General features: G+C 39.7%; 1 protein-coding gene across 1 annotated transcript in view; it reads left to right on the top strand.

Annotated features, from left to right (window-relative positions):
* The window catches only part of LOC124785280 (U3 small nucleolar RNA-associated protein 25 homolog), a 99,668-nt gene extending 73,824 nt beyond the window's left edge, over positions 1-25,844 (top strand). The window contains exons 5-8 of the mRNA XM_047254167.1: positions 4,152-4,415; positions 14,846-15,052; positions 24,032-24,208; positions 25,398-25,844. Of these exons, the coding sequence (XP_047110123.1) occupies positions 4,152-4,415; positions 14,846-15,052; positions 24,032-24,208; positions 25,398-25,562 (813 nt within the window). The 3' untranslated portion in view covers positions 25,563-25,844. The remainder of the gene's footprint in view (positions 1-4,151; positions 4,416-14,845; positions 15,053-24,031; positions 24,209-25,397) is intronic.
* Positions 25,845-27,621: the final 1,777 nt, after the last annotated feature.

Here is a 27,621-nt window from a genome sequence, read left to right as displayed (position 1 = left end):
CCATTGCATTATTGACTTTCTCAATTTTGATGCTCTTTCTCTTAAATCAGTCATATAATTTCTCCAAAATTGTATTCATTTGTATATTTGTACATGTGTCATATCTACCGATTTCTGTCCCCTTTGGATAATTCCTTTGTGGAATGTGTTATTTTTAAGATTGCATTTTACCATCTGCTGTACACTTTTCATGCAACAAAACCACATTTGTCTCTAACCAGTTGATTTCAGGGCTGATGATTGCATTGTAGAGGTCCTATACATACCACCACCACCACCACCACCACCACCTTCTTCTACCCTCGTCCACATACTTCACTGGAGATTGTTCGGTCACAGTCACCACTTGCAAATATCAGTTCAGGGAGAGCAGATACCAAACACTTAAATACTGAGTCATTCAGTATAATTTATTATACTGAAACTGGTTCCTTCCACAAAAGAATACACCACATACTTCTTTTCGTGCTGCAGTAAGAGTAGCGATTCCCATGTCAAATTCTGACCCCAAATAGGTGTGACCACTAATCACGACAGCAATGAGCCGACAACTTGTGCTCCGCATCTCAGAAACCAGAGATCTCTGTAAGGCAAAAATACATTACAATGTTGATGTATTGGTATTCACTCTTCCTTACTGATGCTCCTAACAACTTCACATTAGTGTGCTTCACAGACAGCTCTTATCATAAAACTCCTTTTGTAAATACTATCCTTGTACCATTCCCTACTATAAATCAGTCTCTATTTGCATTCCATGGCTAGTCTTGACACTACAAAAAAATACACGCTCAATAGCAACATCAACAACAAGTAACTCCAACCCATCTTGCAATCTCACACCTGTTGTTTTCACTCCTGTTGCTTCCAGGTCTATTATTTTACTGTCAGACCAAAAAAGGAAAAAAAGTCTTTTACCTTTGTCTCAGTACTGATAGTAAGTTGTCTTTTGTTTGGGATGGCTAAGTCTTACTAAAAACTCACTTTTGTAATGCTACTCATGGTCCTGCCTCGTTAAATAGGCAGCACAATTCCTGTTCTTCTCCATCTTGGCACAAGTTGGGTAATGCTTGCACTTGTTGGTATTTGTTCTCCAGTGCCTGTGGAAACTTCTTAGCTTCACACTCTGTCTTAACACATTCAAATTCCAGGTATCTCACCTGATATCAGTGTTGATTTGAATAAACCTTCCTCAATCAGTGGCGCTCTTCCTCTGTTAAGATTCTCACTGCTGTTGTGTCTTAGTGAGAAATTGTTGTTGCTCTTGACATATTAGTTTTGTGTACACTGGTCACTCACCTGTGTGACTCTTCTCTTTCTTCCATGTGATATCATTATAAACTCCTCAAACACTGCTGGCAGTTTACTTTTCAGGATACACAAAATATTGGTCTCTTGTACTGGGAAATAATACACTGGTGTCCAAAATTAAAGCAACAAATGGAAATTTTGCAAAGCTGCATTTATTTTGCCTCAACAGTATAACAGATTATAGTAAAGTAGAAATGATGTAAATAATACTGAATGTAAACAACTCCAATATGCATAATGATAGACAAAAATGTTCTTAATTTTTTCCAACTTTATGGATTTGCAAACACACTCCGACAACTGGTTAATGTGATCAGTATGGGCTGTGTCCACCTGTGGCATGATGGGCCATGCTGTGAATGATGTCATCAATGTTGTGTTGAGGCAATAATGCCTATTCTTCCTGCAGAGCTACTCGTAAGTCTAGGAGAGTGAATGGTAAATGCTGACTTGAGGGCATCCCAGACAGCTCCATGGGATTCAGATCAGAAGAGTGAGCAGGCCACGCCATGTGTACAATATCGTACACTTCCAAGAAAATATTAGCCACTCATGCTCTATGAGTCCAAGTATCGTCATCCATTAGTACAAAATCTGGGCTCACAGCATCCCTCAACAACTGCACTTGAGGTCCCAAGATGTGACAGCAGTTAAAACGTCCCAATTCACCTGTACAATTTCATGAAGATGTGTTCAAATGGTCACCATAATCCGTACTCATACCGTTAGGCATCCTCCTAGATATCGGTTTCTTTCAACAATGTCCGGGTTCCAAAATTATGTTCCACGTGCCCTCCAGATGTGAATCCGCCGATAATCCCTCTCCAGACCAAAATGGGACTCATCTGTATGACCGTCCAGGTGGCATGTTGATGATTTCACTCTATATGTTCCCTTTTGTGTAAGACATCTCAGAGCTATGCATATGGGAAGTTTTCAACAATAAAGCCACCCTGCTGAAGCATTTTGTACACCATATGCCTCGTTACGGCATATCCAGTGGATGCTGCTGCAATGTTGGATGCCAGTTGCCGTGCAGTGTAAGGCGGTACCATTGTGCCTTTACAGCCAAATAATTGTCCGCTGTTTCTGATGTCACACGTGGTCGGCCCTGTCCTAGTCTTTTGGATATAGTTTTGGTCTCTATAAACAGTCACCACATTCAAGAAACGGTAGAACAATTCACATTAAACCATCAGACCTCATGAGTTTGCAACTGTCCTGCTTCTATTTTTACTGTGGCCCACCATCGCAGAGAGTCTTGTAGGCATCTTCCCTGTGCCATACTGCACCATCTATAAATTTGTACACAGTGATTGTGGATGTGAGTCAATGTGGCAGACACTACCTTGTTTGATAGGGGCCATGACATCATCGTTGGCGTGATTGTCCGTTGGCCGGAATGCCATCTTCTGTGCAGAATGCGATTATATGAACATCTGTTGACAGTTTGCATGATTATTTCAGAATTAGACAGTGGACAGGGAAATAGCGGTTTGTTACTTTAATTTTGGACACTAGTGTATTTTATTGTGTTCAAATATTTCTCACAGTTGTAATACTGTCCATCTTAAAGATTGGAGGAGTGGTTGGGAAGATAACCATTAATATTATATATCATGTACACACGCCTTCTCACATTTGTATGTTGCATGCTAAATAACAGTAACAATTTCTCAGAATATTTGAATGAGCTATCATCCAGGAGATTGAATGTGTCTGGATTCAGTACTTCATTCCTCAGCCTGTTCTGCAATCAAGTGACCAGTACTAAGCCAAAACTGCTTCCTTAGCATTTTTGTATGACACACAGGGTTTTGACACTTGTTTTTCCCATAGCACTGCATCTGCTTGTGTGTACCCAGCCACAAACGTAACTTTTTTTATCTTTGTTTCAGTAAACTGTGTATACTCACTGAAACAATCTAACAAACACCATAGTGGCGAATTAAATCAGTAAACTGTATATTGCGACATAGTATTGTTGTCACATAATAGTCATAGTGTTTGCAAACATGATTTATGATACTCATTTTGTATGCCACAATGGTTCAAGTACAGTGAATTCTATCTACAAGGATTAGAGATTTTATCATTTAGTTAAATGCTAATTCTTGCTCATTGTTATATTCTAAATTTGCAACTTGTACTGCTATTAAGTTTGCTGTGATTAAAGTTTGCATTCCTTTATCTCTCAGTGAACATTTCAACCATTCCTAGTGTGCAAAATTAACTGTGAAAGTAAATCTTTACAAAACGAAAACTAACCCAGTTTGTACAGTTAAATGTAGTAAAATGATCCAGTAACACCATATTAATGTCTAGTCTTTATTGCAACAGTGTTTAAATACTACTAATTTTCAGGGCACAATTTCGGCTTGTTACTTTCTTGAAACTCCCTTATCCCTTGGTTTTTTGTAACTACCCCATTTTATATTCCTGTCTTCCATTTCCCTCCCCTCTTCCACCCCCTTCCACCATACTCCTCCTACAGCTCTCTCCACTACCCCTCCTATACCTCCCTCTCTCACCCAAGCTCTCTCTCTCATCCCCTATTTTCATCCCCCATTGCTCCTCACTCCTTTTGCTTCTTCCCTTTTTGCTGCTCCCTTTTTTAACTCTCCTCTTTTCTCTTCCCTTGTTCCTCTCTCCTCTTTTCTCCCTTGGCTTTCCTCCTCCCTTTACCACTACCCCTTCCCCCATCCCCTTCTCTCCCAGTACTGGGGAACATGTAAATTTATTTTGTGTATAAGACATTGATTTAATCTATTTGTTCTTTGTAATATAAACATGAACTAGGTACATTACTGAGATTTTCACATTTGCATTACTTATTTCAGAATTGGGACCACCTGTTGCATGTAATGGAGCATTTACATCTGCAACCACGAACAACACATGGAACTGATTTCTCACGGGTACATATGTGGGCTATTAATGGGTGGACCAAATTCTATCGACAGTCAATAATTTTTTCATCAGTCAATTTACCAGAGATAACTTCTCTTCTTAATCATCACTGTCGAAACTATGGTGGTTGTGTATTTGTTGAAAATCCGGCTACTACAGGTGCAGTGTCTGGTGTGGTTGTGCAAGTTCCTCAGGCAAGTGTTAAGTCCTAGGTTACTAAGTGTTTACATAATCTAATTCACTAAGTGTTCACATAAATGCTTATACAGTGGTTTTACTGGGTGTCATAAATCAGGAATGCACAGGCCACATGTGGTCCACCATTGATAGTAGCCCGCCACTCACCATTCGTTCGTGTAATTTTTTTCATTTTATTTGCTCATCTTTCATTCTCTCCCAAAATTGAGAGAGTGGGTGGTTGGAGAGCTTAGTTCCATTGACCCCAGTCTAGCTGGCAGTGGTGCAGGGGGAACCCAATTTGGAATAATAATTTGTCTCACAGCACAATATTTTTGAACTTGCAGCCCACACATAGTCACAGTAAGGGGTTTGCAGACAGCAGTCTTAACAAGTGTACACCCCTGGCTTAAATGAAAAAGGAAAAGGTTGCAAAAGATTGTTGAGGTACATTTTTATGAGCTCCATAAAATACGGGACAAAAGACCAAAATACAACAAGGAACTATAATGGATCAAATTTTGATATCAAATATAAGAAAACTGACTAGGAGGAGGAAAAAAGCTTGTCTATCTTTCTCATTCTTCTGCTGTATTCACTGTTTACAGAAACTATTCCTATTGACATAGAGTGGTGAGTAACTTGTTGTTCTCTCGTTACTTCCTTTGTCTTCATTTTGGATTCATGTTCTTGCAAGAGAGGGTGGCTTTAGTCTTTGAAATTGAGTTTTGTTATAAGGCCGTCAAAGGTGTTATGATGATTGAACAGTCTGGAGTTAGACACATAAGGATTTGTCAAAGTGTGCCATAAAGTAAATACATTCCAAGGTTTTGAAATCATTCAGGTTTTGAAGCATACCAAGTCCACACTGTTATCTGTTCCTGTGATTAAAATTGCAGTAAATGTAGAAGACAGACATCACGTACTGGAGCATCAATGCTTTATGAGAGTTTCCCAATACTTTTCCTCAGAGTTGCAAGGGAGGAAGAAACTAAGCAACATACACTGAAGGGAAAAAATGCAAAACCAAAAAATAATTAGAGTAATGAAATTTTGGGAACAGATCTGTCTAGGTGTGCTTGTCTGAAAGCTGTGCCTGTCTGCAACTTAACTTGTCTTCTTTAAGGTAAATAGCAATCTGTTTTCCCTACATTGTTAACGTCTTTAAGTAATTAACATTGCAGGATTACAGGTTAATGTAATTGCGAGATAAGCCATTGCAAATTTGAAGTGCTGGTACATTAATAACTGGTGTAACTGCCATAATGTTGAATGCAAGCATGCAAATGTGCATGTATTGCGTTGGACAGGTGCCGGCTGTCAGTTTATGGGCTGGAGTTCCATGCCTGTTCCATGTGTTCAGTCGACACAAGGACAGTTAAATCATTTGTGGATGATGTTGGGGTTGTCATTCAATGATATACCATATGTGCTTTACAGGAGACGGAGCAGACCAATGCAATATGTTGACATTCTGTAGAGCATTTTGGGTTACAACAGCAATGAGTGAGTGGTATCCTATGAAAAACACCCCATGGAATGTCTTTAATGAATGGCAGCACAACAGATTGAATTACCGGATGACGTACACATTTGTAGTAAGATGCATGGGATGACCATGAGAATGCTCCCGCTGTCATATGAAATCGCAGCCCAGACCGAAACTCTAGGTGTAGGTTTATTGTGTCTAACCCGCAGGCAAGTCCATTGCAGGCACTCAAGTGGCCTCCTCCTAACCAACACAGGGGCATCACTGATACTGATGCAGAACCAGCTTTCATCAGAAAATATAACAGACTTCCTCCCTGCCCTCAAATGAGCTTTTGCTTGCCACCAGTGAAGTCACTAATGGCAGTGGTTTGAGGACAGCTTTCATCAGAAAATATAACAGACTTCCTCCCTGCCCTCAAATGAGCTTTTGCTTGCCACCAGTGAAGTCACTAATGGCAGTGGTTTGAGGACAGTGGAATGCATGTTACGGGCGTCTGGCTAGGAGCTATCCTCTAAGTGCCTAATTTGTAACAGTTCGTTGTTCACATTGGTGCCAGCTGCTGCTCAGATTACTGCTACAGATGCAGTACAATGTGCCAGAACTACACACCGAACGCGATGGTCTTTCCTCTCAGTAGTGCGATGTGGCTGTCCAGAGCCCAGTCTTCTTATGACCATACATTCCCATGGCCACTGTTACCTGCACTCCTGTACAGTGGCTACTTTCCTGCCAAGCCCGTCAGCAGAATTGCAGATGTAGCCCTATTACACAACCTTATTCAAATTCAGTGAGGTGTTGATAATGGCGTTTTTGTCACCTTAAAGATATTCTTGACTAACATCAACTACCACGACCAGTGTCAAAGCTAACTAATGTTCGTGACTGTTACAGTGTGTGTTTAGAGCAAACCTGATTTGCATCCTCATAATATCTCTACTAGTGCCATTCTTATGTGACAGGTGCGAAATTTGAATAGACATAATCTTAAACATGCAGAAACACACCTACCAACTTTCATTTATGTCGCTCATCTCATTCTTAGTGTTGCAATTTTTTTCTGCCTATGTATTTATAGCTACACAGTGATCACTATTGCTATTGAATAAGAAAAACTTCAATAAAAAAAATTGCATAGAGCCCCATATTGCCAAATCACAACCACATTATCTGATAAACTGAAAAGATGCACTTCCAATAGTTTTCCTGTTTTAACTACCTATAGCCCCCACAATAATGATATCATAACAGTATTAGGCCAAAGGCACAGTCACTACCTTCATCAGAAGCTATCTGACAAACCTGGCATTGCCTAGGTATTCATTTTGCCAATTTTCTGTTAGAAACAAAAACAAAAAAATGAACTGTGACTGTATTGAAGTATTGAAGAAATTTCATTTCCATGTATGTGTAAACACATCTGTGAAATTATGAAACACTCATTCAAAAATATATGCATAATTTACATGTGTATAAGCACAGTATCCCAGACAGTTTCTGTATGCTTTACGTGTCTGCTCTGTGAGTTTGTAAAAAAAATTTTTATTGTTATAGTATTAATCAATACAAAGGTATTTCTGTTATCCTCTACCAAGCCTCTTTATCTAGCGCATCTTCCTTGTTGATGCTGCGGTGTTCCATTACTCCATTTATGTGGTTTGTCCAAGAACATCATGGTCTTACGTCTGCAGGGTGGTTTCCATTCATAAACCTTCTTTGACCACCGATGATCTGGCATTCTCATCATATGTCCCTACCATTTTAATTGTTTTCTTTCAATTCGATCTGTCACTGTATCATTTGCCTTCGTCCTAGCTCTTACTTCATCATTAGTTTTCCTTTCGATTCTTGATATTCTGACACTCCTATGCAAATACTCCATTTCCACAGCTATTAGTCTTCTTTTGAGATCCGCATTTAAGATCCATTAAGTTTGTAAACATCTTTACGGAGTCTCTTCTTAACTCTGTAGCTAGCTGTTGTTTTTGTCTACAGTCGTTTGCACTTCGAAGTTGAAAGCTGTCAAAAGCGTCATCAGGAGTCAGGTATTTCCATAGTTGATTCGGGTGTAAGAGTGTTTTAATAGTAAAGCATAAATGTATTAAAACTTCATGCATGAAGCAGCATTTCTTCACTTATCTCAGTGTTTATGAAGTCATATCTCCTGATCTGTGAGTCATACAATGATATAATTTTGTAGGTACATTCAGTGATATATGTGGATATTATCTGCAAAATATATTGTAAATAGAGTCATGCACAATGCAGCACTTTCTCACACATCTCACACACTCGCGCGCGCGCGCGCGCGCACACACACACACACACACACACACACACACACACACACACACACACACACACACGTGTTTTTATAATATCTGTAAATATAGACCATAACTTCCCATATCCTTGCTATTGAAACTGTCATTTGGTTTCATAGTGTATGTTCCTAACAGTACTCTCCTTTGCCTGTCTTTGAAAATCACCCTGTGGCCACTTTTACTTTGAGGAAATCTCAACACAAGTATAATAATATGAAGCTTGTCATGTAGTGGTATTGTGACCAATATCTTGCTGGAGATGAACAAGCAGTTGGGAACAGTCTCTCACAAGATAGCTACACACCACTGATGGGATAGAGCACACCATGTAAGATGTGAGCACCTTTTTACTTCATGGTGCCATTTAAAGCCAGTGTTACAGCCTGACTGCTTCATCTGGTGTTCATAGATCATCATGCTTCTCACTCAGCCACTTTACTGTATTGCTCTACAGGAAGACTCCCTGTGCTACTGGGGCTGTGGTTACACGTGTTATTTGGATTGACTGTGTCCGAGCTATAGGTGACTTGGTGTGAATTGATTTACAGACTGACTGTTTAGCACGGTAACTATATTAACTCTGTACCTGTTGTCATGTGTATTCATGGCTGTAGTGAATTTTGTGTGTCTAAAATAACCTCATCATCCCAGGCTTGATATTTCAGGGGTGAATTTTGACAGGTTCCTGTTGACCAGAAATTATGAAATAATGCTCTGTACCAACTTGACTTTATTGTTCTACTGGTTTTGGTTCACAAAACTGTCATCACTGGAGGGCTGCAACAGTACAATAAAACAATGTAGGTTACATGGGCAAATATTGAAAAATGTTCTGAAAACTTAGGGTAGTAAGGTTGTTCACAAAGCTGGAAATTGATGATTTATACATACACATCAGTACTATTGCATCTCACTATAAACTTGGCTCTGTCTTGTCTTTCACAATATTTGCCAATCATTACAGCAACTTATGTCAGATCATCATGATCACAGACTTGAAATATGATAATCAAAGTCATCTGGATATGTCTTGTATCCCGTTCAAATGGCAAAGATAGTATAAACAGAACTTACAAAAACATATGACCATCAAGGGTCAACGATTGTGGTTGGGAATGACTATAGCCTGTATAGTCTACTACTCCAAGTCAACAAATATAGCTTATACATATTATTGCTAATTGATATTTATATACATACAGTTAAAGGAGACAGTTACAAATATTGAATGAAAGTTTCATTCATAGGCAAGATTTAGTGTCTTAGTGTGGCCATTTGTTGTTCTAAAATAAGTGAATAGAGTTGACTAGCTTTTGAAATGCTGAAGTCATTAGAGGTTATGTGTTTTCAACCTGATGGCCACATCATCATTTCATCCCAGCTACCAGAGAAAGAGGCCCACAAATGAAAAATGCAGAAATGGAAGTTCAATAAGGCAAACTTTTCAATGAAACAGTTATGTCTAACTATTGGTAAAACTACAAAGATTGGCTGATTCACATTATAAACCACTGTAGCAAGTCTTCTGGCCAATTCAAAAGCAATCTCTACTTTAACAGATTAGCATGCTGCAATGGGATGCAAGTTTGTGGCATCCATAGACAGAAGTGCAGATAATCAGCTGAAGACCTCACTGTCTAATTCTTCGTAGAGAAGATGTGATGAAGTTCTTTAACGCCACCAACTGCGCAGTGTAATTGCCATTGCACAGGAGGCCATGGGGATGATTTCAAGGAGATGTAGGAGGTTCCTAGATGCTGATATATAAAAGAATATGAATCCCTAGGTTTACCCAGGCACTGGAGAACTCCATTTTCTGGTATTATAACCATTTCCTTGCAGAATCTAACAATCAGTTTCTTCCAGATAATTATGGAGAAAGGTATGTGGGACTTAGGAATTCCTTAATAACATAGAGAGATGTCTTGATAAGAAACTCCTTCAAGGGCATTCAAAGCAGCTTCTGAAAGGAATTCCTTAATACTATAAAAACATTTATTGATAAGAAACTCCTTCAAAGCTGTTTCAAATCATCTTCCACTTGAGCTTTTGAAATTTTTTGGAAGTTTGGCATAAAATTTGATCCCCATGTAGTAGGTGCTGTAGTCTTTCCAAATGATAATCATAGTCTCACCTAATATTGCAAATGTGCACATGTCTATTTAGACTGTTATACTGCTTGTATTTTAAAATTAATTGAACAGTTTTAAAACACGTATGCCAACAGTATGACCTTGAAAGTGCAATCCAAACACTTCTCATCATATCATGCGGTCACTGATTTGGTTTGTGATTCCTCTAGAATATTTGACATGGATGTGTGACAATATACTAGTGATTTGAAGCCTACCAGAGCAATGATTAGGTATATTGCTTCCCTGGCGTTACAGCAGTGTTGCTGAAGGGGACCTAGGGTTTTCTGGTTTCTGTAACCTAGGGATTACTATTTGTTTTCTATTTCCTGTAAAATGTTACTGATGCAACCCCCAGAATCGTGGACCTCTATACCTGTGCTTCGTTGAAATTTTTAAGAGTGTCTGATATGGACAGTTACATTTGAAGAGGAAATGTTATCACCATAATTTCCAAATCCAACCTGTTCAGCTCCTGCTTCATTAATTATCTTCCCATTTCATTCCTTACACAATATTTTACTGCCGTATGATGCCCTTCAACTTTCTCTTGACATTTCACTACAAACTTGTCATTAAAAATGAACAGTCAGGTATTTTTTGCTCTGTGGGCATGCAAAATTCTTTTTCTGATCATGCTATAAAATACAACAGGAACCAGAGAGCTTATTTTACAACTCAAGGCATTTGAATCCTTACTCCCATTACAATGGTGTGTAAATTCCTAAGCTGTAAATTACCCTTCAGCACAGTCTTATTTGTTTTTCATGGCGTAACAGTTTATTCTTGCTTCTCTGTTTTCTCCGTGTAGGCTCTTTTCCTTTACATTGCCTGTTTTTTTTGTGAGACCTGCCTGGTTTATCATGCATTTTCATCTACATTTGCATACACACTCAGCCATTCAGCAAACTGCCATAGGGCATGTGATGTAGGATACCTTGTACTACCACACATTTCCTTTCCTGTTCTACTTCCAAGTAAACTAGGAAAAACATCTGTGTGCTTCCATATGAGCCCTAATTTCTCTCACCTTAATAGTCCTTATGCAAAATGTATATTGGTGGCAGTAGAATCATTCTGCAGTCAGCTTCAAATACCGATTCTCTAAATTTCCTCAGTAGTTTTCCTTGAGAAGAATGTTATTTTCCCTCCAAAGACTCCCACTTGAATTCCTGAAGCATCTCCATAATATTACACACACACACACACACACACACACACACACACACACACACACACACACACACACAATTTCGTGTATCCTTTTATGCACAGAATGCTTGCATTTCATTTAATCTGCACTTGTTCGTAAGTCATAACACACAAATTTTGATTGTTAACTGTGGTCTGTACGTTGTTAAGTACCATGATAATTAAAATCTTTTTTATTACATTTTCTCGTTGGTTCTGTTCTATTTTGCAAATTCAATCTTGTCTCGTATAGATTACCTGTGTCCCTCTTCTTTTTCACTTTTATAAATATTTTATTTCAGATCTTTCTCCCTATTTATTACCTCTTGTCCTAAATTAGAAACATACCGTTTTTAGAAGTGTTCTCGGACTCCCGTTGGTTTAGTCTCCATTCACTGTTCACTTTATGTTGTTTTATTTCGCTGACTCTGTTCCTCATTCTTTTAGATATTCATGAACAGTTTTATTCATAGACATTTCAGCCCAGTTCTCAGTGATTCTAAATCTCAGTACTTGAGATCACCATGACTAGTACCCATACTGATAAATTGCGAACAGACCTCCAGTCTTCAATTACATGGCAGTTTCTTGAAAATTATGAAATTATGGGAAGCAGGACATTAAATAACAACAAATACTCAGCAAATTTGCTCGGTCATTTTTTTCTCTACATCTACATCTACATGATTACTCTGCAATTCACATATAAGTGCTTGGCAGAGGGTTCATCAAACCACAATCATACTATCTCCCTACCATTCCACTCCCGAACAGCGCGTGGGAGAAACGAACACCTAAACCCTTCTGTTCGAGCTCTGATTTCTCTTATTTTATTTTGATGATCATTCCTACCTATGTAGGTTGGGCTCAACAAAATATTTTCGCATTCGGAAGAGAAAGTTGGTGACTGAGATTTCGTAAATAGATCTCACTGTGACGAAAAACGTATTTGCTTTAATGACTTCCATCCCAAATCGCGTATCATATCTGCCACACACTCTCCCCTATTACGTGATAATACAAAACGAGCTGCCCTTTTTTGCACCCTTTTGATGTCCTCCGTCAATCCCACCTGGTAAGGATCCCACACTGTGCAGCAATATTCTAATAGAGGACGAACGAGTTTAGTGTAAGCTGTCTCTTTAGTGGACTTGTTGCATCTTCTAAGTGTCCTGCCAATGAAACGCAACCTTTGGCTCGCCTTCCCCACAATATTATCTATATGGTCTTTCCAACTGAAGTTGTTCGTAATTTTTACACCCAGGTACTTAGTTAAATTGACAGCCTTGAGTATTGTACTATTTAACGAGTAATCGAATTCCAACAGATTTCTTTTGGAACTCGTGGATCATGTCACACTTTTCGTTATTTAGTGTCAACTGCCACCTGCCACACCATACAGCAATCTTTTCTAAATCGCTTTGCAACTGATGATACTGGTCTTCGGATGACCTTACTAGACGGTAAATTACAGCATCATCTGCAAACAACCAAAGAGAACTGCTCAGATTGTCACCCAGGTCATTTATATAGATCAGGAACAGTAGAGGTCCCAGGACGCTTCCCTGGGAACACCTGATATCACTTCAGTTTTACTCGATGACTTGCCGTCTATTACTACGAACTGTGACCTTTCTGACAGGAAATCGCGAATCCAGTCGCTCAACTGAGACGATACCCCATAGGCCCACAGCTTGATTAGAAGTCGCTTGTGAGGAACGGTGTCAAAAGCTTTCCGGAAATCTAGAAATACGGAATCAACTTGAGTTCCCCTGTCGTGCGAATAAAGAGCTAGCTGCGTTGCACAAGAACGATGTTTTCTGAAACCATGCTGATTACGTATCTATAGATCATTCCCTTCGAGGTGATTCATAATGTTTGAATACAGTATATGCTCCAAAACCCTACTGCAAACCGACGTCAATGATATAGGTCTGTAGTTCGATGGATTACTCCTACTACCCTTCTTAAACACTGGTGCGACCTGCGCAATTTTCCAATCTGTAGGTACAGATCTATCGGTGAGCGAGCGGTTGTATATGATTGATAAGTAGGGAGCTATTGTATAAGCGTAATCTGAAAGGAACCTAATCGGTATACAATCTGGACCTGAAGACTTGCCCGTATCAAGCGATTTGAGTTGCTTACTTCTAAGAAACTCATGCTAGCAGCTGTTCGTGTTTCAAATTCTGGAATATTCCATTCGTCTTCCCTGGTGAAGGAATTTTGGAAAACTGCATTCAATAACTCCGCTTTAGCAGCACAGTCGTTGGTAACAGTACCATCGGCACTGCGCAGCGAAGGTATTGATTGCGTCTTGCCGCTTGTGTACTTTACATACGACCAGAATTTCTTCGGATTTTCTACCAAATTTCGAGACAATGTTTCGTTGTGGAACCTATTAAAGGCATCTCGCATTGAAGTCCGTGCCAAATTTCGCGCGTCTGTAAATTTTAGCCAATCTTCAGGATTTCACGTTCTTCTGAACTTCGCATGCTTTTTCCGTTGCCTCTGCAACAGCGTTCGGACCTGTTTTCTGTACCATGGCGGATCAGTTCCATCTCTTACCAATTTATGAGGTATGAATCTCTAAATTGCTGTTGCTACTATATCTTTGAATTTGAGCCACATCTTGTCTACATTTCAATAGTCAGTTTGGGAGGAATGGAGATTGTCTCTTAGGAAGGCTTCTAGTGACACTGTATCCGCTTTTTTAAATAAAATTATTTTGCGTTTGTTTCTGGTGGATTTGGAAGAAACGGTATTGAGCCTAGCTACAACGACCTTGTGATCACTAATCCCTATATCAGTCATGATAATCTTTATTAGCTCTGGATTGTTTGTGGCTAAGAGGTCAAGTGTGTTTTCGCAACCATTTACAATTCGCGTGGGTTCGTGGACTAACTGCTCGAAATAATTTTCAGAGTAAGCATTTAGGACAATCTCGGAAGATGTTTTCTGCCTACCACTGGTTTTGAACAAGTATTTTTGCCAACATATTGAGGGAAGGTTGAAGTCCCCACCAAATATAACCGTATGAGTGGGGTATTTATTTGTTACGAGACTCAAATTTTCTCTGAACTGTTCAGCAACTATATCATCGGAGTCTGGGGGTCTAAATATGTTCAAATTAATGGTGTGTTAGCTCCTGCTGCAAAACTGTGACCATGTCTTTCCCCATCCTTCTTCAGATGTGCTTATATTCTTTCATAATGTAGTATATGTGTAAAATTTAAAAAAATGCACTCTACCTGTATTTTGAAATGTGCTTTTATTGAACTTTTTCTCAACTGTATTGTGTTATATTACAGGTGTTTAATAAATTTGATGCCAGTAGTCCACTTGATGCAATTGATGAAAGATTTAGCCATTTTGTGAAAAAAATATTGCCGCAATACAGGGACAGCATAATGAATCACACCTTAATATATATACCATCTTATTTTGATTTTGTAAAGATCAGAAATTTTTTCAAAGCAGAAGACATCAATTTTGTCCAGCTATGTGAATATTCAAAGGTAAAGTGAGAGCTTTACATACATTTTGCTACATCATTCTTTTAAATGTTGTTATTTTCTTTTTGCATTTGATCAGAACATTGTAGAAAATGCTACTTTCAGAGTACTTTGATCGACAATTTCTATTGCACATTTCTTTTGTATTTCTTTATTTGTATTCATAATATTACTATTAATGACTATACGAATAGAAGCAAATTCTTAGAAATTTTCAAATTATGTTTGTTTCTGAAAAAGCTGTTTGATCTTACGTTGTACCAAGGACAAATACCACAGATTACATTACAGTTAGGATATAGTGTGTTCAGAATGGAATTCTTGGCATTGATCTAACATAATAAAAAGTTAGCCTTTGCAAGATATAAGTTGTTGTTGTCACCGTTGCCTTCGTCGTTGTTGTCCTCCTCCTCCTCCTCCTCCTCCTGCTTCTTCTTCTCCTTCTCCAGTTATTTCTTTTGAGATGCGAATTTCTTGTGTGTTTAAAATAGTCTGTTCCTGTGGTTTTATGACTTAATTGTTTTAGATGTGATTTAATTTGCCTTAATTGTTTTGCTTTGTAATTACAAATTTGTAAGGTAATTACCTGTTTACCGTTGGTTCTTGATGGCAGTCAATTGACTGCTTCCCACAGAAATGCATTTTACCTAGTTTATTTGGTGCTTATATTAGCCAACAATGATGAAATAATATTGATCATTTTAAGAACCACAGCTGACAAATTTTAATGCTCTAGTGATTAATGAAAACCACTAAATCTGTCATACAGTGTTGCTTGTAACAGTTCTTCCATGTCTGTCTGTCGTCACTAACAGCTTAGGTGGTAGCTCTAATGTATCACTTTTGCAGTGGACTCCTTTCTGAAGCTGAAAATGAAGTATTGGCTGCTCACAGACACTAAAGTTATTTTATTTATTGGGAAAAGCTCAAAATGTGACCTACAGATACTAGCCTGGGAGAAGGTATCACACTACACCTCATGGAACTGTACACATGAAAGGAAAGAAATGTCATACCAGACAACTCACTTGTCTCAAGCTAACAAAAGAGCTGAAAGGAGGAATACAAGTATTGTTGGCACTTTGAACAGAAGTAGAAAGGACGTTTTCTGTGAAAAAAGGACAAGTTGTGCTTCATTCAAGTGTTATTTGCGTGGTTGACGACATTACTCTAACATGTCACCAAGGGAAGACTACGAAAAATGTGCAGTCTTAGTTCTGTCCACTCCAGTGTAACACCCGATGAGGGCTGCAGAAAAGAAAACTCCATAAAAGTTAGTTTTTATAATAATATCAATTCGCTGTAGGTTCGTTGGATCAAATGTCAACCAAATGTAAACTAACAATATTATGAAAAGGAAAGTTGCTACTCAGCATATGATGGAGATGCTGAGTTGCAGATAGGCACAAAAAAAGATTTTTACAAATAAGTTTTTGGCCAGCAAGGCCTTCATCAAAAACAGATATCTCTCTCTCTCTCTCTCTCTCTCTCTCTCTCTCTCTCTCTCTCTCTCTCTCTCTCCCTCACACACACACACACACACACACACACACACCTACATATTTCATATTTACATGACTATTTTATTATGATGATGGTTTCTTTCTATATAGGTTGGTGCCAACAAAATGTTTTCTCATTCACAGGAGAAAGTTGGTGATTGAAATTTCATGAGCAGAGCCTGCCACAATGAGAAACACCTTCATTTGAGTGATGTCCTATATCACATCTGTGACATTCTCCCCCCTATTTCTCAAAAATACAAAATGTGGTGCCCTTCTTTAAACTTTCTCAATGTACTCCATTAATACTATCTGGCAAGAATCCCACACTGCACAGCAATATTCCAAAAGAGGGCGAACAAGTGTATTGTAGTCAGTCACTTTAGTTGATATGTTGCATCTTCTATATGTTCTGTCAGTAAAATGCAGTCTTTGGTTCATCTTCCCCACAACATTTTGTTTCCAATTTAAGTTGTTCATAATTGTAATTCCTAAGTATTTATTTGAATTTACAGTCTTTAGGTTTTATTAATTTATCATTCAATGAAGTTTAATAGAGATAAATTGATTTATATGTAAGAAATTTGCATGCAGTTCATGTATAAGCAAAAAGGGTACGCAAAAAGTGCAGTTGACATCCTCTGAATATACACATATCTCCATATAAGTGTTTCCTTATTTGTTACAGGGTAAAAGTATAATTGGTAAATAGTTAAACAGTTCAATCATAACATTTGTTGTCTATTGTTTTATGATATAAATTTTCCAAAATATAAGCAGTTGTTTGCACCTGCAAGACAGTGTCACTTATTTTTGTATGGTGTCACATAAAAATAAAATTTACCTGGTTCAAATGAAAATGTTCCCACATAATTATTATACTTGAAAAAGAAAAAATAATTAAAAGCAATAATGTTAAAGGACATATATAAAATATCATCACATTTTGTAAAACAAGAATATGATGAAGCAGAAGAAGAAGCTTAAAATTCAATAAAAACCTCCATTGGGCATTCTAGGGTATAGTTCAAACATGGGCGTTCTAGCATTAAACCACTAATCAGTTTCAGTCATTTAAGTGTGGTGATAATTTACTAACAGTTTTTGTGTGATTATCATCACCCTTTTGCATTATGGTGCTAGCCATTTCCTATCCATTGTGGATGAACATTGCTCCAAAGTTATCCATCCAAAATAAGATTTCTTATATTTGCATCTGTGTTGCTGTAGGACATTTCCTAATACATTACTTACCCACCTTTCGTTTAGTTGTTGTCTCTTTTCTTGTGTTCTGGAATTCAAGAAAGTACTTATGTGATCCACTTGTGACCATTCCCTTGAATATGTGTCTTTCCCATCTCAATTTAATTTTAATTACAGTCATATTAATATCTTCGACTACCATTTGTTCCTTAATGTATTTGTTTGTTTTTCTGTCTGTCCTAGTAATTGCCGTTATTATTTTCCCCATTGCCCAGTGAGTAACACACTGTTATTAAATAGCTTCTGCATTGGAAGTTGATGCCTCACCACCATGTCAATACGGGCAATACACATTGAATGCTTAGTTTCAGAAACTATTTAGTTTACCAAAAGCACACAGTAGGCCAGTTTTTGTTTTGTGTTCATTCTTTTCCTGTCTGTCCTGTCATTGTAGTCAATTAGCTGAGATTAAAAGACTCATTAACTGGTTCTATGTGTTTATTGTTAATGTTTACTTCATTTGGTCTATGGGTTATACATATTTAATCTCACCAGACCACATTGTCAGGCCCACTGCTAAACCACCTCTATAAGTCTTTAACTTAATATGCATTTGTGACAAACAGTACATTTTCATTATCAAATCAATTATGATATAAATATGTTACACTACCATACATTTAGGTTTTTTTTCCAAGTTTAGGAACCTGAAAAGTTCCTCTGGAGCACATTAGGATAGTTTTGATGACATGTAATCTTGTTGCCTGAATTACAGTTTATAGGCAAGCAGTGTTTGATTATATTGAAAAGTCTAATGGAAGCTATAGTGTAGGCATGTATATATGCTCTGTACTGTTAACAGGTTGATTGAATGCTTTGGTTTTAAGGCCTTTTAATACAAATTTTGTTGAAATTGAGGCAAAGGCTTTCTCAAAAACATCCTAGCAAAAATTGCAATCTATACATATTGCTCCTTTCTGTAACATTTTCATAAAACAAAACTAATACTTTTGGAGGTCATCTGTAGAAATAGTTCATTTATACATTGGATGTTTGTTGTGTCCTTATCCTTACTTTCCATTAAAACTAAATGTGACACTGAATAATATGAGGATTGTAAATAAACCAGTGGCAACAGTGATAGGACTCAATGTTTAATGAGCTAAGCACAGTGCATTATATTTTGTCAATGTAATCATCCGCAAAGTCTGTTATCTTTTACCAAATGTCGGGGAGCCATTGAGGACTGTTGGCAAAGGGTTCTCTGTTGATGACAGTGAATGAAAACCCTGTTGCACGGACTACAAATGCCATGTCCGAAAATCGGTGGCCTTGGAGGGGTTCCTTCAATGTCAGAAGCAGGTCAAAGTCATGAGGATGGAAGGTGTTCCCAGACTTCCCAGTGCCACCATTGGATTAAGAGTTTGACATTGTTTGTGATATGACAAAATCTGTTGTCTTGTGACATGATAGGGTGGTTGTCTCACAATAAACATGATATTTGCACCACATAGCCAAACACGTATGTTGCTCCAGAAATTGGCAATGGTATTCTCTGTTGATGGTTTGTCCATCAGGCATAGCATGTGTGACAATAACACAATCAGGATAAGCTTCACTCAACTGATCTCCTGTCAAAATTTTTGTGATCATGACAAACCTGGGTGACGCCACTCATTCGACTGACACTTTTAATTCGGACCCAGTGTTTCATCAGTGGCATCAATACGTTGCAGAAATGTGACTCCTTCATTGTGGGATCCATCCATGTGGATGCCACCCAGTGCATACTAGTGCTATTTATTTATGTTGGTGACTTGATGTGGAATCTAACAGTATGCAATTTTCCTCATGTCAAAATTTCATTATACCCGGGCCGGTGAAACATGTCACTTGACAGCTCGCATGCGGTTGGCTATACTGCAGTTGCGAGGTTGCAATAGCTGCCACCGCACACGCCCACGACTCTGAAGTACGTTGCATAAATGTAAGCTACAATCAACGTTTATTCGTAAGTGCAGCAAAGTATGTTTTTCTAACAATGGAGAGGACGATGACGGAAACTAAGCGTTTGATAGTTTTTGAAACCGGGAAATAAAAACAGCCAAAGTTAATGACAATATCTATGAAAAGTCGTCCCAAATTGTTACCATAATAGCTGCACGTAAAACATCATATAATAATGTAACCCTAAGCATACCAAAGAACAAAGCAAAACATGCATAGCCTACCTACCCAATTGCATAGAAAGAGAGAGAATTAATTTTGTATACATTTACACTCACCAATTGACAATGTCAGTGGCACAGTTCCATCCAGTTCTCTTTCAGTATCATCAGAATCGGCACCAAAACTGTTGTCTTCTTCATCGTCGTCATCATCATCATCATCATCATCATCATTAAGAGAAATCATTAATTGTTCATTTTCATTTATAACGCCATCTATAGTCTGTGCTTCTCTTACAAGTTTAGCAACATGGTCTACTTTTTTCCTACATGAGGTAGCGTCTACAGTAACAAAATCTTCATGTAGCAATCTTTCCACTTCTGTTATAGTAAAGGTCTTGTTGTTACTTCTAATGTATGCCTCGAATTTACTCCAACCCAATTGAGTGGATTAAAATGGCAGTGATAAGGTATAGCCTAATTACCAAGTGACCCTATTCACTTGCAATTTCATCTACAACGTATTTAGGCGTCACACGCTTATTTTGTTTCACGAGCAAGTATAACCGCAGCTTCGTCATGCTCATGTCCGCAGCAATGTCTCTCACCTGCAACCACTGCATGACAGTTTCTTTGTGGTCACTAGTGTTGGGAGTTTTATGTAAAATCACAGAATGGTACAGTGCATTGTCCATCACAAACACTGTCGGAACACCAAACCGGAGGAACAAATTTTTAAACCACTGTAGAAACCGTGAGCGGTCCATATCCTCATGATAGTAACTGGTTGTTTCCGATCGAAAAACTAAAAGTCCTTCAGGCACAACACTGTTTGAAGATTCTTCATGGGCCACAATTAATCGGGATCCTCTTCCTGTTGGCTGATGACCACTGCTATTCGGAGTATCATCTGTCCAGCATTTCTCAACCGATTCTCCAGCATTGACCCAGGTTTCATCTAACCATATGACTGAGTGTGCCCTTTCCTACAGTTTTGTGTAAGAAAATGGTACAAGCTGCAATGACATGAGCTTTTTCAAGTAACAGTTTTTGTACATCTACCTTTTTAAAACAGAAGCCCATACTTTTTAATATCATATTAAGTGACATTTTCCCCCCTGAAAAAAAGTTCACTTTCTTTTAAAGAAATTAGCAACTTCCCTACTGTGGGATAGTCTTTCCTTTTTATAATAGCTGTATATGTGCCGATGAATTGCATCAGACAGGAAAGAATCTATATCTGTAACAGGACGAGGTTGCTTTTTTTTCTCCCCAGAGTACTTAAAAATGCACTGTTTCTCTCATAGGGGCTTTCTTACACACTGTTTACTTCACTGTCTTGTAAGTCTTGAAGTAGCACCCCTTTCCTTATAACTGTTCTTTCACTGAGTCCTGGAGTTTTCAAGGTGCGCTCTAAAACTTTATCGGCAGGAATCGAAGCATGCCCATTAACAGAAACAAATTCTTTTTCTTGCTCGTAAAACTAACGTGTCCTCCATACCAATTCCAAAGCCTGACTATTTAATGGCACTCCACAGCGCAACGGATTGTCGCTTGGTGAACAACATCGTTTTGGTGACATTGTTTAACAAACAAAAACTGTAGCCGAGGCAGTAACACAACACAACAGCAGGCATTCGCGAACGAACATACAATGTTTACACAGAAGCCAGCAACGTGGTAGCATCGACGCTGGAATTGGCTTTTGTTCAGGGCTGTTATTGGTTCAGAAGATGCGGCACTTCACTTTCCTCACTTGATTGTTAGTTATATTACCAACTCTACAGCTCTTGGGGAGTGACCTTGAAGTGACATGTTTCAGTGGCCCAGGTATAGTATGTGCCACACCATTTGATGACTCCTCTACAGATATATGGATAATTCCCAGACAGTCCATCAATGGTCTGTGGAAGTGATGACACTCAGAGTGTCAATCTGATCTTGAGGAATGGATGGCTGACCTATGCAGTGCAAATGCAGTTTCATTCTAATCTGCATGAAATGCCATGACCCATCATCTAACCATTGTGTACACTAATGCATTATAACCACAGGCTTCACGTAAACTCCAATAATATTCTGTTGCAGTTTTGACAAGGGCCTCATCAATTTATACAATGAACATTTATCACCTTTTTATAACATGCTGTAGAGCAGTGAAATCAACACTCTTCACTTCAGTGCTACACTACAACAACACACTCAACTTGACGGAACCCCAAATGCTCACTACACATCGACAACAGCATCACCTGATCCCTACCAGTTCCTATTTGCGCATCCCAATCTCCTCTGAGTGGACAATGTTGCCACTTCTTTGTTTACAGACCTTGTATAATGAAAAGTCCTCAATGGAAAACAAGTAGTGTAATGACAAAAGGTAATTCACCAAATTGAAGACAGTTAACAGGTGTTACACACATGAAACTTTATAGCTAAGCTTTTGTACTTGTTTCCTCCTTCAGAGAATCCTTTCAATCACATACACTTACAGTTACTACTTACTTGTTCTGCATTGTTTGTCACACACACACACACACACACACACACACACACACACACACACACACACACCAGTCCTGCCCCCCCCCCCCCCTCCACACACACACACACACACACACACACACACACACACACACACACACACACACACACACACCTCATATGGTAGTTGCAAGGCTGAGAGTGTTCCTAGCCTTCGGACAAAGAGCTAGAGAATACACATAAATCTGCATGGCTGACTATATTTTGCCAGCACTACAAATCAGCTGGGGCGTGGCATTATCTTGATTGTAGTCAGTGAGAGGAGAATGGAGATGTAGAGTAGGAAGAAAGATTGGACTGATGACTGGGAGGAAGACACAGCAGATTCACAGATTGAGAATGCGGCACCAGTAAACTTATTTTGTCCACAGCTTGAGGAACTTGTGTGCATCAGACAATGACATAGAGGACTGGAGTGGCAAGGGTAAATAGAAAAGAGGAGACGACTGCAAAGAGGGGGGTGCGAGTTCGGGATGAGTGAAGTTGGATTGTGGCATAGGGGTAGAGGTGAAAAGATGTTAGTGGAGATGGAAGCCAGGAGGATTATGGGATCGAAGGACATGTATACAAAAGTATTATGAAAAGTACAAGAAGATGGTACTGAGTTGCAGGCAGGTGCAGTTAATAGATTAGTAAACATTTGAGTTTTTGGCCAATAGGCCTTCTTTGGAAATAGAAAGCCCAAAGACTTTCACACAGGCATAACTCACACATACGGTTTCACTGTGGGCTGGAACTGCAGCCATTCGAGGTGGGTGGTGGGGGTGAGGAGGCGGCATGGGGCGAGAACGAGGAGGTATAGCAGGGTAGAAGTGGGAGGTGATGTGCTGCCTGTGAGAGTATACAGGAACATGATGGTGACAGGATAGGGCTGCTAGGTGCAGAGTTGTAACACTTTGCTGGGGGCGGGGGTTAGGGATGGTGAGGGTGGGGGATGGAGAGCAGATATGACCCCTGTCCTCAACCTTCGCTAGTCCCAGCACTCCACCTAATTATCAACTTCTCTGGTCCCACTCCCGCACTATACCTGCCTTCAGTTTGCCAACGCTCCCACCTCTGCTTCCATCCTGTCCTCACCGTGTCCCTGAATGCTCTCACAAGCAGCACACCACCTTCCCTCACTCTTGCCCTGTTATCCCTGCCCCTCCCTGCCCTGTATCGCCTCTGTACCCCCACCACCCAACTTCGATTGCTGTAATTGCAGTCCGCAGTCTGGCCACAGTGGCCCCAAATCATGCCATGTACATGTGCAAGTTGTGCCTATGTAAATGTGTGTGTGCTTTCTGTTTTCGAAGAAGGCCTTTGGGCCAAAAGCTTAAATGTGTAGTAGTCTTTTCGTTTTGTGTGCTACTCAGCACCTCATCTCTCTCTCTCTCTCTCTCTCTCTCTCTCTGTGCACAGGTGTGTGCATGCAAGTGTGTATGGGCATGTGGGTGCGCATTGGTGTGAGCATGTGTGTATACGGGCACACTCTCTGTTGTGGTTATTACATTGTAATTTTTGCTTCAAAAATGGTTTTACAGTAGTTCTTTTTTTGTAACAACAGAAAATTATTACTGTTTTAGGAAGGAAAAATGGCTAGAGCAAGGGATATGTTTTTCCATTCAAGCGCTCATTTTTTGCTGTACAGTGAAAGGTTGCACTTCTTCCGCCGTCTTCATATTAAAGGAATTCGCCACATAATATTTTATCAGTTGCCAACATTTCCTCATTTTTACACAGAAATGTGCAATTTGATGCAGGTAAGAAAAGTTTTTTCCACTTTTATTGTATATGTTGTGCATTAAATAATCGGTAGGCAAGTATATATTTATGCTGCCTCTCTCACTCTATTCCCCAAAAATGTATCTAAATTCATCTTCTTGCACATCTCATTTATGCGAGACTTGACTTGGAAGGTAGGAGACGATGTACTGGCAGAAGTAAAGCTGTGAGGACAGCGTGTGAGTCGTGCTTGGGTAGCTCAGTTGGTAGAGCACTTGCCCGCGAAAGGCAAAGGTCCCGAGTTTGAGTCTCGGTCAGGCACACAGTTTTAATCTGCCAGGAAGTTTCATATCAGCGCACACTCCACTGCGGAGTGAAAATCTCATTCTGGAAACATCCCCCAGGCTGTGGCTAAGCCATGTCTCTGCAATATCCTTTCTTTCAGGAGTGCTAGTTCTGCAAGGTTCGCAGGAGAGCTTCTGAAAAGTTTGGAAGGTAGGAGACAATGTACTGGCAGAAGTAAAGCTGTGAGGACAGCGTGTGAGTCGTGCTTGGATAGCTCAGTTGGTAGAGCACTTGCCCGCGAAAGGCAAAGGTCCCGAGTTTGAGTCTCGGTCAGGCACACAGTTTTAATCTGCCAGGAAGTTTCATATCAGCGCACACTCCACTGCGGAGTGAAAATCTCATTCTGGAAACATCCCCCAGGCTGTGGCTAAGCCATGTCTCTGCAATATCCTTTCTTTCAGGAGTGCTAGTTCTGCAAGGTTCGCAGGAGAGCTTCTGAAAAGTTTGGAAGGTAGGAGACAATGTACTGGCAGAAGTAAAGCTGTGAGGACAGCGTGTGAGTCGTGCTTGGATAGCTCAGTTGGTAGAGCACTTGCCCGCGAAAGGCAAAGGTCCCGAGTTTGAGTCTCGGTCAGCCACACAGTTTTAATCTGCCAGGAAGTTTCATATCAGCGCACACTCCACTGCAGAGTGAAAATCTCATTCTTTATCATATGGGGATCCATTCTTATATGTTTATTAGAGAGTTTGATGACAGTTATATATTTGCAAGTTTGACATTGAATTCGTATTTGAATTTAATATGCAACAATTGAACTTCATTGTGACATAATTTACTTAACAAATAAAACAACTATTTGTGCTCTTGTGTGATTGTCAGTCTATCAGTGAATGTGGATAACTTTGTTAAATACTTCCTTAACACTTTGTTCTTGTTGACAGGAAGCAAACCAAAATAAAGATGGTGGAAATGAAAGTAATATGACTGTAACTGCTCTATATTCAAAATATGATGCTCAGAGGTTATCACCAATTGTCGGTTTTGGCAGGGCAGTAAGAATGATTTCATCACAGAAAAATGTTCAGATGCTGTTGACAGGAGAGTAAAGGTCTATTGTGTAAATGACAGTGCATGTTGACAATGCACTTTATCTCATTTTGCATATTTCATCATCAACAACAACAACTACTACTACTACTACTACTACTACTACTACAACAATGACAAAATCAGTGGTACAAAAGTTACAAATATAAGAATTAACCTTTCTATGTACATATTTAAAGTAATGTAATTTTGATAAGCTATTTTTATGTTGCTCTGAGAAATGGTGAATTAAGTGAAATAAAAGAGACTCTTTCATAATAATTTTGTATTGCTAAAAATGTATTTTCCACTTGATATTATTAAAGAATTATTTATTTAACTAATATTATTTGTTTCTCAGTTTTCTCTAGATGGAAAAATGACCTTTATTACCCATTATTGAAGATGTTGGTGGCTCAGAAAGGAGTCAATACGCAGCAACAAAAATTTTTTAATGATTTGCCCAATAACATAAAACGACTTAATAGATAGCACAGCAAGCTTTAAGTTTAATGTAAAATCATTTCCTTTGGGCCAACCCTCTATTCCATGGACGAATTTCTATTTAAAAGCTGGTAGCCTGTGGAAAAAAAATTAATCATATATACATATCCTCTAAGCTGACTTATCCCACATCATTTCAATAAAAGAATAGTTCATATGATCTGTGGAACATCTAAGTCACTAAGTGTAACATGCAGGGATATCTGAGAATGTCTAAGCCAAAGGGCAGTTCATGATGACATCATCACACAAGTAAGACGATCATATGGCGAAATCAAGAGCTGTGTGGGGGTCCAACGTCAAATTGGTTTGAGAAGAGCACCAGAGACCACCAAAGAAGTTGTCTTTCGCCATTCCTTTTCATCATCATAATGCATGGAGTTTTAGAAGCAGTCAAAAGAAAGTACCCAGTAACTAATGCTGTAGTTTTTGTTGTAATTATTTGGACTGAGACAGAAATGAAGTACGAATCAAAATACACTCCTGGAAATTGAAATAAGAACACCGTGAATTCATTGTCCCAGGAAGGGGAAACCTTATTGACACATTCCTGGGGTCAGATACATCACATGATCACACTGACAGAACCACAGGCACATAGACACAGGCAACAGAGCATGCACAATGTCGGCACTAGTACAGTGTATATCCACCTTTCGCAGCAATGCAGGCTGCTATTCTCCCATGGAGACGATTGTAGAGATGCTGGATGTAGTCCTGTGGAACGGCTTGCCATGCCATTTCCACCTGGCACCTCAGTTGGACCAGCGTTCGTGCTGGACGTGCAGACCGCGTGAGACGACGCTTCATCCAGTCCCAAACATGCTCAATGGGGGACAGATCCAGAGATCTTGCTGGCCAGGGTAGTTGACTTGCACCTTCTAGAGCACGTTGGGTGGCACGGGATACATGCGGGCGTGCATTGTCCTGTTGGAACAGCAAGTTCCCTTGCCAGTCTAGGAATGGTAGAACGATGGGTTCGATGACGGTTTGGATGTACCGTGCACTATTCAGTGTCCCCTCGGCGATCACCAGTGGTGTACGGCCAGTGTAGGAGATCGCTCCCCACACCATGATGCCGGGTGTTGGCCCTGTGTGCCTCGGTCGTATGCAGTCCTGATTGTGGCGCTCACCTGCACGGCGCCAAACACGCATACGACCATCATTGGCACCAAGGCAGAAGCGACTCTCATCGCTGAAGACGACACGTCTCCATTCGTCCCTCCATTCACGTCTGTCGCGACACCACTGGAGGCGGGCTGCACGATGTTGGGGCGTGAGCGGAAGACGGCCTAACGGTGTGCGGGACCGTAGCCCAGCTTCATGGAGACGGTTGTGAATGGTCCTCGCCGATACCCCAGGAGCAACAGTGTCCCTAATTTGCTGGGAAGTGGCGGTGTGGTCCCCTACGGCACTGCGTAGGATCCTACGGTCTTGGCGTGCATCCGTGCGTCGCTGCGGTCCGGTCCCAGGTCGACGGGCACGTGCACCTTCCGCCGACCACTGGCGACAACATCGATGTACTGTGGAGACCTCACGCCCCACGTGTTGAGCAATTCGGCGGTACGTCCACCC

This window comes from Schistocerca piceifrons, chromosome 1, assembly GCF_021461385.2.
Source record: "Schistocerca piceifrons isolate TAMUIC-IGC-003096 chromosome 1, iqSchPice1.1, whole genome shotgun sequence".
NCBI classification, from domain to species: domain Eukaryota; kingdom Metazoa; phylum Arthropoda; class Insecta; order Orthoptera; family Acrididae; genus Schistocerca; species Schistocerca piceifrons.
This window is presented reverse-complemented; position numbering and strand designations above follow the sequence as displayed.